The following is a 13,034-nucleotide window of genomic DNA, read 5'->3' as shown; positions in this document are numbered from 1 at the left end:
TAAGAGACTGCCTGAGAAGTGTGAACTACCTGACAATGTTTCTGGTTTGAGGCTAACAATCAGTGTCCCTTGAAATCCCATGTCTCCTGAGACTACAAAGTGACTTCTAGGAGGAGAGCTGGCTTTTTTGGCCAAAAGGGTGACATGTTATGTTCCTGTCTGTTTGTAAAGCCCTGGATGTAAGTCCCTATGAAAGGGGGTTTTAGGAAGAAGTGCTAACGACCCACAGAAGCCATCAGGACAAAGACACAAAAGATACTGGCAATTATTACTTCTTCCTTTTCTTTTTTTTTGCATATTTTTTAAATTTACTTTTTAATTGACACGTAATAACTGCGCATATTTATGGGATACAGTGTGATATCGGGGTACATGTATAAATGTGTGATGATGACATCTCAGTTGTTAACATATTCATCACCTTAAACATTTGTCACTTCTTTATATTGGAAACATTTATTCAAAATTCTCTCTTCTCAATCAGGCAGAATGGCTTAAGTGGTAGAGTGCCTGCTAGAAGCACGAGGCTCTGTGTTCAACTCCCCAGTACTGCAAAAAGAAAAAAAATCCTCTCTTCTAGCTTCTTTAAAATATACCGTAAATTATTTGTGAATGAATATAAAAAGAAGGAATTGAATGCATGATGATTAGAACTGGGGAAATGCTAAGTGCTCCAGAAGCTTGAGCCCAGCCTCTTCATTTTAGAAAAGGAAACCCAGGTCCCAGTGAGTGTGGCTCACTCAGAATCCCACAGCTACGAAGGAGCTGAGCAGGCTAGAAGTCTTGTCTGCTGACAGGAGCACAGTCACAGAGCCACTTTGGCTTCTCATCAAATGTGATGTGGAGGAAGAAAAACAACAAGAGACAAAAGGAAAGTCTGCACATGAAGGCACTCAGTGCCTGTGCAGGGCTGCAAACAAGCAGTTCCCTCCTGCTTGAGGTTCAGAACTCCTGTGCACAGTACTCAGCAGCAGGCAACACTGTCAGCCCTTGCACTGTGGATACAAATGCTGTGCTTCCAAGGCACAAAGTGAGACTTACAGAGGCATTCTCCTCTGCTCAGAACTATCCTTCAAAACCTCCCTTTCTAGTTAATTGCAAGGACATACATGCCCAGCCAGAGAGTCTGGTACTGCTGCAAAACTCTGTGCAGTGGTAGTAGCCAACACTTTAGATTGCACATCTTGTTTGACAGGCACTTTTGCAAGACCTTCAGCTATATTCACTTACTTAATCCCTCAAAAGCTCTTTCCCATCTAACAGATAAGGAAACTGAGGCAGAGAGATTTGCTCAATTCCCCAAGTCAATTCAACAATGAAGAAAGAGTTGGGATACGAATACAAGGAGTCAGAATCAAGTCTGTGCTCTTAATCACTATGCCCTACTGCTCTGTGGCTACATCCAGTTAAAATTAAAACCCTGATTCCCATGCAAGTCTGTGATTACCCAAGTCATTGAAGGGCATGTTATTCTGGTCTGCAATGCAACGATTTTAGCCTTATACCAGGTCCACCATAGCAAAATTGATGCAACCATACTTATCCTCCCCAGTTCTAGTCATATTGATAGTGGTAGGTATTTTGAAATGTATTGTGTATTATTTATACATTTAAATGTGCAGTAAATTATTGAATGAGTATAAAAATAAGGAATTAAGTGAGCAAATATCAAGCAGCCACTGATCAATATCACTTACAGAATAATAATTGTGAACAGGAGAAAAAAATAAGTTGTCAAAAATGTAAGATGCTATTTCACACCTATAATCCTAGCTACTCAGGAGGCACAGACCAGAAGCCAGTAATTTGTGAGGCCCTATCTCAAAAAAAGCCACCACAAAAAAAGGGCTGGTGAAGTGGCTCAAAGTGTAGACCCTGCGTTCAAACCCTAGTATCTCCAGGCACAGCCATGGCAGCAACAAGAACCCAAGTATAACAGGAATCTCTGGGCTTCCATTGGTTGGGAAAGGTGCAGAATTTTGTAGTTAGCACAGCTAACTTACACTTGCTAAGTTCAAGGAAGATGGACTCACTCTTGGCCTGTGTAGTGAGCTCTTTAAAAGCTAGCTTGAAGTTGGTTTGACCAAGCTGCAAGCATAGAGAGATGCACCAAAATCTGACTGAATCAACAGAATCACTTCCAAAAATTCTTAAGAACAGAAAATCATTAAAGGACCCCATTAGCTGGACAAAGACTGTTTCTATCCTTGTGTGCATCTTTGAATTATGATCTCTACTTTTAGCAGAACTACTACAGTCAGATTGCTGTACTTGTGGGTTCCAATTCCACAGATTCAGCTGGCTAGAGATAAAAAATAATCAGGACAATGTTGCATCTCTACCAACATGCACAGGCTTTTTTCCTCATCATTTTTTCCTAAGCAATACAGTATAATCGCTACTTGCACTAGAAGTGCATAGTTTCAAGTGTTATAAGTCATCTAGAGATGATCTAAAGTATGCAGAGGAAAGGATATCAGCTCTGCAGCACCACACCATTTCACACAAGGGACTTGGGCACCGGTGGTATTTATCTGCAGGAGTCCCAAAAGTCATTCTTCATGGATACTGACAAACAGCTGGTCGGGACCCATTCTGACTTGGGATTCTGATCAAACATTACAAATTCCATCTGAGTCCAGTTTGACATCTGCCACTGTATGTGTAGAGAGCTGTACAGATGCCCCTGTCCTACAGTCCTGCTCTGTGCCATGGTGAGCCATCAGGGACACAGGGCAAAACCTTGGTCTGGCTTTGCTAAAACCTTACTGCATTCCTTCCTCTAGATAATATCATCAAGAGGATATTCAACATCCTCAAGTTCACCTGGGTCCTTTTCCTGGCAACCGTGGATAGTTTCACCACCTGGCTTAACTCCATCTCTAGGGAGCACATTGACATATCTACAGTTCTGAGGATTGAGAGGTGTATGCTGACCAGAGAGATCAAGAAGGTAACATTGTTGGGCTCCTTCTTCTGCTTCTTCCCACATTAAATGGCTTTCAAAACCAATGCAAGCTATGAATCCCTTATCCCAAGTGCTTGGCATCAGAAGCGTTTCAGATTTCCACCTGTATCTTGGACTTTGGAATATTAGTGTATACATCCTCAGATATTAGGGAACTTAAGTTATCAATTTGCTCAGATTTAATGTGCACTACAGATAACCTGACAGTGATTTTATATGATATTTTTAGTGTACTCATGTATTAATTGACTATGACTACACATTGAGGTCAGAAGTGGAATTTTCCTCCTGTGCTCTCATGTTGACATGCAAGGAGTTTCTAACTTTGGAGCATTTGAGATTTTAGATTTTCAGACTAGGGATTCTCAGCCTATATCTAAAACTCCAAGTAAGATAAGATAAAACACCAGCTCACCAGGTAGTTTTACATAAGCCCTGTCTTTTTTTGTGTATTTAAATCTATTCCTTGCTCAGAGTAAAAATGATCAACCACCACACACACACACAACAGGGTCCTGGGAAAACTGGTAATTTTTTCATTCTTTCTCCTCTCCTCATCCAAGTTAACAAGTATGTAGACTTCACTGAATCTTAGAAAGAATTATAATTTTAGTCCAGGGAGTTTGATTTGGAACTTCTCAGAGGAAAAATTAGGGCATGTGCAGAGCAACAAAATACCAGTAGTCATGTATGATTTCTAGACTTATTTAAAAGTAACAGTCCATTTCTGGAAAATTACTCTGATTTGGAAAAATCAGTTCCATGCAGGAAGAGATTTCTTTTTTATATTGTTGTACTGGGGGTACATTGTGACAATTACAAAAGTTCTTATATCATAGTTCAATTTATCCCCTCCATCATTCTCCTTTATCTCCTCCCATTCCTGAATAGTCAACAGGTCTTATTTTTCCGTTTTTGTAACGAGTACATATTTCCACCATCTTCACCTTCCTACCCCCTTTCCTCATATCCTCCCCATCCCACTGGTACCAGCCCCCCAGACAGGATGTGCTTTGCCTTCCTGTTCTCTATTTTAGTTTAAAAAAAGAAAAGACAGTTTTGTTTGTTTAAAATAAATACACAGTGAGATTCCTTGTGACATTTCCATGTATACATGTATTGTAATATGAATTGGTGCATCCCCTCCATTCTTCTCCTTTCTACCTTAGTCCCCTTCTTTTGGTGATTTCAGCAGGTTCATTCCTGTGTAGGAAGTACATCAATCATAGGAAGGGATTTCTACTTTAATGCAGGGTAACTTTAATGGCCATAATAGGCTGCCCTCAATCCCCATCTTCACTCGCCTGGCGTCAGTGTGGGTGCCAAGCTTGCCTAAGTGCTGACACTTGTCTGTTCTGGGAAGCCCGGGTGGCCGGGATGAGACCTGACAAGTGCTAAGAACTGAGCTGATGCCCTTCTCCACAGGGCAACGTTCCAACACGGGAGAGCATCCACCTGTACTACCAGAACCACATCATCAACCTCTCCAGAGAGTCGGGGCTAGACACAATCCACGAGCACCCCGGAGCCGCCTCGGGGGCCCCAGCGGCTGGCAGGATGGATAGCTTAGATTCCCAGGACAGTATCTCCAGGTATTTCACTTTCTGAATGGTGGGCTTGCTTTTGACACAGTGAATGAGGTGACGTCAACATAAGAAATGAGGGTGGGAGGTGGAGGTGAACTGAAAACTTGTGCATCCCAGCCGGTTCAGGCTGTCTCCACCTGCACACCAGTGTCCAAGGATCACTGTCCCCTGGGCCAATAAAAGCAGACACCAAAACACATGACTTGAAATAATCATCCACTTTACAGAAACAGGATAGAGGTTTCCAAGCTTGAGGCAAATAAGAAAGGTCCTTCCCATCCCCCGAATTACTATTTGTGTCAAGGACTACATGTTTACTGCCTTTCAAAATGGCTCCTCCATCAAGTATCTTCTAGGATCTTCTACCTTCTGTTGCTCTTTTGATCTTTTTCCTTTCAGAATTGGTGCTTCAGGGTTTAAAACAAAAATCTCAGAAATTCTCTGTGAGCGTGCTCTATGATCACTCACATGCTTGATGAGGGTCCTGCCTTAAGTGGTTTGAGCTTGGGAAGAATGTCTGAACCCAAGCCACTGCCTGCTACAGCACCGGCTGTGATCAGGAAACACAGATGGCCCCCTTCTGCCCACACACCCCAGGCTCTGAGGGAGCCCCCAAAGCCTGGAGCAGTACTTGTCCTTCACAAATACTGACTTTTCAGATGAAGTGGGGGAGGAACCTGAGAACATTTTATTGATGCCAAACCCCAAATAGAAACTGGAAACCCAAATTGCAATGTATGAAGAGAGGTGGATAAGAAAAGGATTTTTTTTAACCATGAAGGTAACTGTGGCTGAATTGCTATATTTGAGTTTCTCTAATTGGGCCTGGTCTTCTACTACTCCATAATTGTCTATTGATACAGATCTACATTTACTGGTATGGAAAGATAATTGTCAAATGTATTCACATATGTATGAATTTATATGTGTATAAAAACTCAAGTTTCAAAATAGCATGTGTATTAAAGTCTCATTTCTATTTTTTAAAAAATATGCATATATTGATTTAAATGTGGGTTTTTTTGTACAAATGAAACGTTTGTGGCTATATTCCTTTCTGTCCTCCCAAATAGATATTGATACTTTAAATAGATAAAATCATTCTTTAGATAATAAAATTACATTGTATTTTTCCTTTAATTTGAGAACAGTCTTTGCTTATTTTTAAGTTCCAAGGTCATAGGTATTTCAGCTAATATGTATTTCTTTGAGAAGAGGAAACATTTGAGACAGAAATCACATGTTTATTTCCTGAGATTCTGCTTCAGATATTTTTGATTCTTAGAATAAAATAATTGATTGTTAGAAAAATGTGGCACAGTAGTAAAACTTTCCTTTTCAATCTCTTTCTACCCAAGCTTTTGCACATTTCCCATCCACTAACTTTTGAAAAAATAACTAATACCAAAAATTACAAAGATTAAATTTATACGGTATCCTTCAATTGGTGATTGTTGTGTCTTTCAGAATGCAGCCTGCAAACTAACATTTAGAAAGGGAAACTTTAGTCTCCTCTGAGTCTTTATTAAAACAAACTCATTGTTTAGTTTGATTTTCTGCAAACCATGGTACCTGCCCTATTTGGAAGCTGCCAATCTTAAATTTATTCTAGTGTCACAAGTCTCTCTACATCTGTAGATCGATGTATTTAAATAGAATCACTTACGTTTTAATTCACTTTAATGCCCAAACTTGAAACCCACTTTACTGCCATTCTTCCTAAGTTCTCATGTATTCCACCTTCTCTCTTGGGAGCTCCTCTTTCTGAGTGGAGACTGGGTTGAGGATGTACGCATTCAGTGACAGGGTGCATGCGGAGTATGAGTGGGCTCATTCCCTATCACCATAAGAACAATAACGCAGCAGTGATAAGAATGGGGATAACAAGACTGTGTGGCAGGTGAGCACAAGTGTGCAGGTGTGTGCAGCAGGGTGGTGGGGGAGGCAAGGCGAGTCTGAATGCATTGGGCACTCCAGATGTTGACTAACACTGCTTCCTAGTTACAGGAGTGAATGAAGGAGAATCGAAGGATCTAAAATTCCCCAAATCCATCAGCTTTAGGACCTACTTATGACCAAACAACCATTTTGCAAAGAACAAAGGAATGATCGAATGAGGAAAAACGCTGAGATTCTCTGGACATACATTTCCCAAGTGATGCTCCATCCATCCACCTGTCCATCCATTTGCTCATTCATTTGTTCATTTTCGCTTAACATTTACAAATGTCCTGGTGCCGCTCTGCATGTATGGAATATGGATGACATCTAACCCAAACTCTACTCGTACTTTTTTTTGTCCCAAAACAAAAACTTCAGATAACTATGGCTTATTTAGGTGAAACTATGTTCACTTCCACCTGAAATTTTTTCTCTCACATAGTGAAAAATACAATTATATACATGCATAGTATATAATTCAATTACTATACCTTTGCATCTTTTCTTTAAGAAAATATGCTGTCTCTAGTATGACTTATAATATGTTCTTTCTTTAAAACTTTCTTGCCTTGATTCATAATAAGAACATATTTTTTTTTTACACCTGGATCTGTAAGTTTGGCAATTGAAAAGGGAAATAAATGGAATTGACTTTGTTAATTAGTTATGACTTCCACAGTGATTTTAACATGAACCAATATAGTAGATACTATCTCCAAAAGTGGAAAATGCACATAAATACAACATTTTTCCATAAAATTTATAGGCATCTTAGACTTCCTGAATATAATACATGGGCCTGGCTTAAGAATAATGGCTTTAAAACCAAACTCTAAATCTAAGGAATCAAAAGAATATTAGAAAGCAAACTGAGAATAAATCAGGCAAAAAATAAATATACGTGGTTCTTATCCTTGCGATTTTAACTGCTTCTCAATTTATATTATGTCCAATGAAAAAACTAACTAAATATTATAAATCAAAACTTAGGTAGAAAAAGAAGAAAAGACTATCTAATAAAATCACATAATTGCCTTTATAAAACCTGACCCAAGATTACAAATACAAGTCATACCCGTAATCAAAACTCTGAGTTAGGAGAAATTTTAATTCATTGAAGGCTTTTTACCAATCACTGTCAAAATATTCCCCAAATTATAGTCACTCAATAAATTTTCTAGAAAGCCAGTATCATTAAAGTTAGTCTTTAATGTATTTTGACTGATTTTTAACCTAAACAAATTTTGTCGGGAGTCAAGTGGGTTTCTCCACTTCAGAAATTTCAAATCTCCAAGTAGAAATTGGTCTACACTAAGGTCTCCAAGAAGCCATTGCACTGCCAAAAGAGAGTCCAGAAGTGAGTCCTTGTGTGGATACTGGTGCCAGATACTTGTATCATTGGGTCAGGTCGGGTGACCACGAGGGTACCCCCCTGTAGTGAGGACAGCCATTTTGTGTAGCTGTCCCTCTGACATTCATGTCAAGAATTTTTACCTGTCCTGGGAACAGGGTGGGAGCCTAACAAAGGCATCTAGATGTCCTTTAATGAAATAGTCATGATTTCCTTCAAATGCAGAGGTGAAGTGGCAATAATTTTTAATGGTCAGTTTATGAAACCAGCTATCATCTACCTTACAAAAGTTAATATAGTAGGTTAAACTGCTGCAGATTATATAAATTGATTCTGAGGAGCATGCCAGCTATGAAGGGTGGCTGTCACTCGAAACATGCCAACTCAGAGTTGTTGTATGTGCCAACCATGAGGAAGACTTCTCATTTCTGCCCTCCCAAATTGTTTCTTCACTAGTTAGCAGGAAATGCAATTTTAGCCAATGGTTCTCTCCCATATGACATCTGCCAAGACCTACAAGTGATCTGGAGCAAAAATTAGGCAAAAATGAAACATTATCAGACAAAATGATCCTGGCATGGATAGAATTCCATTGTTATTTTCTTCGTAGCATTTTATTTTATTTTTGATGCTGGTTGATATCTAGTCACATATCAGCCCAGCATCATTTTTATAAGCATGGTATCTAGTTTGATTAACTGAATATCACTGAGAAAATGGGTGGAAAATTCAGTTTGCTGTGTCTTTCCTGAGCTTCCCCTTTTAGAGGCTGTGTCAAAAAATAATTACATTCTTTTGTCCAAATTGTATAAGCATTTATTTCTGTTTATGCAGTTAGGTTAATAAATCCTCTAGGGTGATGATTCCAAATATAGCGTATTTTCTTCAGCTACCAAAAAGAATTCTATTGCAAACTTATAATGATATAAGTCCTGCTTTTTGAGAGAACAAATGGGACTTGTTACTCTGCTTCCTCATTTCATGCAGGGAGACCCACTGGGTGGTGTATTACTAGTCAATGTATGTTTTAAACTCCAGTCTTCTTGTGTTTCATTATCCAGCTAAACAGGTCCCTCCCTATCCTGGAGCCCCCGCTGCAGTGGTCATCCTTGTAGGTGGTGTTGGTGTTGTTTGGTCTGCCGCATGGCAGTGTGTTGGTCAATTGACTGTGTAAGCTGATGGACCAGCAGCATTTTAACTCTGTGTTTCTGTAACTGTTTGCGCTGTTAGCTGCTACACTGAAGCCACCCTGCTGTTCTCAAGGCAGTCCACCCTTGATGATTTAGATGGACAAGACCCCGTTCCTAAAACAAGCGAGCGCGCTCGGCCTAGGCTCCGTAAAATGCTCAGCATGGACATGTCCTCCTCTTCAGCTGACAGTGGCAGTTTAGCATCAAGGTGCTTAATTTGTGCATGCTTTGTTCTGTAATTTTATCTCCTGTCCCCTTGATGTCATTGCACATATAAGTTCTTGTCCTGTATGTCGTTCTTCTTTCGTGTCTTTAAAATTTTGCATGACTAACAAAAGCATGATCATGACAGCCCTTTCTGAGACGCAGTGATTCCCAGGACACTGTTTGTGAAACTAACCACTCCTCAGTTTTATCATTAGGAATTTCTTTAAAATCTTTATTTCACACTTCCCATTTTCAAAGACTTGACCATGCTCCCTACATTTGGTTTACAGATTTTATAGGCAGCCCTCATGGGGAAATCACAAGAAAGAACATTTTCTCATGATTTTACAAAAAAAAACATACTGCACAAAAACAACCTGAAAATCTGACACAAAGAGTCATTTTTTAGTTGATACAGAACAACTCTATCTATGTTCAGTGTGTGTGGCTAACATAAAAGTCAGAATATCTTTTAACATTGACTTTTCAAGAGAATAATTATTATGCAGTAGGATATATCACCCTGTAAACTGTCACTTGTGCTGCTTGGCAAGATTTATTCTGGGCTTAAGTTTCCTCATTGAAACCTGTCATAAAACAATGAAGTGATCTGAACACAATCCAAAAACTCTTTTATTAAAATCTGTCTTAGAATGGCCACAGGTGCTAGCTACATAGTGCTTATCTTAACATGAAAGGACCCAATCCAAAATCTGACAGCTTGTGGTGGCAAATCAGAGTGCTCTCTGCATTTTGCTGGGAGTTGTGTGTATTACCACGTGCTACAGGATGCTTGACCTAGCATCAATAAAAATTCCTTGCTATGAACTTGCTGAGTCCTGAAGGTACCCATAACCCTCAGGCCCTTGAGTGATCCCAAACCTTGTAGACTGTGCTCACCATCACTTACAGTCACACAGAAAGTCAGATCTGGTGTGGAGTTGGCTCCTGTGACCTGAAAGTCCCCTGAGGCAATGGGCCAATGTCTTGCTTCCTAGGAGGTTGTATCTAATTGAGCAAGCTTCTGGTTAGGCCTAGCATTCCCAGAACCTTCTACATGATGTGCACAGCTTAGGTCCAAAGACCTGGGGATGCTCAGCATCTGAGAAGGTATTGAGGTTTCATCCAGACCTGGCTCTTCTGTCACAGGATGCCACAGAGGGTCTGCCTAGCTCATTCATCCATCACTCATTGACATGTCTACACTGGTCTCCATGACAAGTAAATGAATACAACCTGTGCCTTTGAGAATCTCAGTGTTTAAGGGGACCTACTTGCTCACTTATGCCATTCAGATAGCAATAAATACTCAGGGTCTAAGAAACCACACTCCCATTCTCCAGATCCCAAATATCCTTCTGTCCTTCAGGGACCCAATGTTTCTGGGGTACACAATACTGAAAAGCATGCCATGAATTTCATGGTGCGGCTGCTGTTTTTAGTTCCAACCTTTCCTACAGGTTACAAACAGGGAAAGCTAGAAATAATGGATAAAAGGAAGAGAACACAGAACAATAACACTGGGTGACAAAAGTAAGGAGTGATGACAAAGGCAGAGAAGCCTGTAGAGAAAAGCAAATCTAGAGGAGGAACTACAGAAAAAAGTAAACAAAAGTTGTTGGGAGGTTGGAGAACAGAACACTCAGGGGAGGGGGAAGCAGGCTACTAAAAAGGAGACCAACCTGGGAGGAAAAGATGAGGGCCATCCCTGTGCCAGATGAAAAACTCATGAGAAATGGCTGTGAGCTGAAGCAATGGTGGAAATTCAGTCAGATTTGCTACATACCACAAGAAAATGGGAAAGGATGAAAAAAATCAAAGAGGAGAGACATACTGGCTGCTTGAACCATGCCAGTGATCATTCCCATCACCCCTAGAAGACCGGGGTAGGTCCCTTGTGTAGGACTGAAGGTGGGAGACATCTTGGTGAAAAACCTACAGGACTAACTAGCAAGGCTTCTCCTTTCCCTATGCACTCTTCTTCAAAGCACTCGTAAGGGTGGGTATGCTTATGCTGACTTTGTGTTGATTTGGAAGTAGACGCTGGAGCTCATGCCTGTGAATCTTGATCCTGTTTCAACACCCCTATTTGATAGACGGGGTTTGCTCCTTGCAAGTCTTGCACCTTGCTCTGGTTTTAAGGGTGTGTGTGCCCGCTGTTCACTTTTGCATCTGAAAGACTACTGTCTGCAGTTTCTGCAGCTCAGGAATGAATATCCTAAAGGAACAAAGCAAATGGAATGTAGAAAATGGGGTACTTTGCTCTCTTCACTTGCTTGATGTTTTCACTTGGGAGTTCTGAGATGGTGTCTTGGGAATTTGGGTCAGTTCTGGGTGTGTGAATGCTAAGTGCTCTGTGCTGTCCCTCTCTCCTGGCAGTGAACCCACACAGTGCACCATGTTATACTCCCGCCAGGGGACCACGGAAACCATCGAGGAAGTGGAGGCCGAGGCAGAGGAGGAGGCTGTGGGCCTAGAGCCAGAGCTCAGTGATGCTGAGGAAGAGGATGAGGCAGAGGAGGAGGCAGAGGAGGCTGACTTTGATGCACGGTCGGAGGAGGTTGGCCTCACTCCTGAGGAGGAGTTGCCACAATTCTCCACAGATGATGGGGATGTGGAGGCCCCACCCTCCTACAGCAAGGCTGTCAGCTTTGAACACTTGTCCCTCTGCTCTCAGGATGACTCTAGGGGCAAGAACCACATGGTGGTCAGTCCTGATGACAGCCGCACTGACAAGCTGGAGTCAAGCATCTTACCGCCCCTGACTCATGAGCTGACAGCCAGTGAGCTGTTGCTGAACAAGTAAGAGCCCAGCAGGCCCAGCACCCTGTCTAGAATCCATCATATACATGCGTCCTCTGATTTCATTAACAGACCATTCCCAAGTAAAGAAAACTCCTAGACACGTACAGCAAACCTACAATTCCAGGACCTCTTACACTTCAGTGCTTCTGTGACTCAGTTACAGAACCAGCCCAAACTGCCCCCAGACGATGTGTTGCCATCTCTCTCTATAAGAATGTCCAGACAGGTTGAATATCCCTAATGGGAAAGCCCAAAATCTAAAATATTTTCAGTACCCAAATGATGCGTGAGGTAGATCAACTCATACCATAAAACTTTTGTTTCATGCACAAAATTATTTAAATTATTTTTTAAATTACCTTCAGGCAGTGTGGATAAGGCGTCCATGAAACATAAGAGAATTTCCTGTGAAGACTGGGTTCCAAACCCAAGATGTCTCTTTATATATGTAAATATTTCAAAATTGGAAAATATCCAAAATCTAAAACACTTCCAGCCCCAAGCATTTCAGACAAAGAATACTCAAACTGCACCAAATTGTCAAAGAGTAAAAGCATGAAGACCTAGGAAACAGGGGTGGGAGTGGGGGACACAACAGGAAGAACCAGGCTGAATGAAACTCAGTAATTTGGAGAAATTGGAGACCAGTGTCTCCTTATATTGATTTTTTTTGACAGGATGTTCCGTGATGATGAGCTTGAAGAATCAGAGAAGTTCTATGTGGGCCAGCCTAGGTTCTTGCTGCTGTTCTATGCCATGTACAACACCCTGGTGGCCCGCTCAGAAATGGTGTGCTACTTTGTGATCATCCTCAACCATATGGTCTCTGCCTCCATGATCACCCTTCTGCTGCCCATCCTGATCTTCCTGTGGGCCATGTTGTCAGTCCCCAGGCCCAGCCGGCGGTTCTGGATGATGGCCATTGTCTACACAGAGGTAGGCTAGACCTTCTTAGCTTCATTACTGGCTGTCACCAATAGTTACGT

General features: G+C 41.1%; 1 protein-coding gene across 5 annotated transcripts in view; it reads left to right on the top strand.

Annotated features, from left to right (window-relative positions):
• LOC109702382 (piezo-type mechanosensitive ion channel component 2) overlaps positions 1 to 13,034 on the top strand; it is a 385,390-nt gene that overhangs the window by 344,250 nt on the left and 28,106 nt on the right. For 3 of the 5 annotated variants that reach the window (XM_074070347.1, XM_074070346.1, XM_074070345.1), the window contains 5 exons: positions 2,787 to 2,953; positions 4,394 to 4,560; positions 9,077 to 9,244; positions 11,623 to 12,045; positions 12,726 to 12,984. In XM_074070347.1, the coding sequence (XP_073926448.1) occupies positions 2,787 to 2,953; positions 4,394 to 4,560; positions 9,077 to 9,244; positions 11,623 to 12,045; positions 12,726 to 12,984 (1,184 nt within the window). The remainder of the gene's footprint in view (positions 1 to 2,786; positions 2,954 to 4,393; positions 4,561 to 9,076; positions 9,245 to 11,622; positions 12,046 to 12,725; positions 12,985 to 13,034) is intronic. The other 2 variants (XM_074070349.1, XM_074070348.1) reach the window with 1 other exon arrangement.

This window comes from Castor canadensis, chromosome 4, assembly GCF_047511655.1.
Source record: "Castor canadensis chromosome 4, mCasCan1.hap1v2, whole genome shotgun sequence".
NCBI classification, from domain to species: Eukaryota; Metazoa; Chordata; class Mammalia; order Rodentia; family Castoridae; genus Castor; species Castor canadensis.
This window is presented reverse-complemented; position numbering and strand designations above follow the sequence as displayed.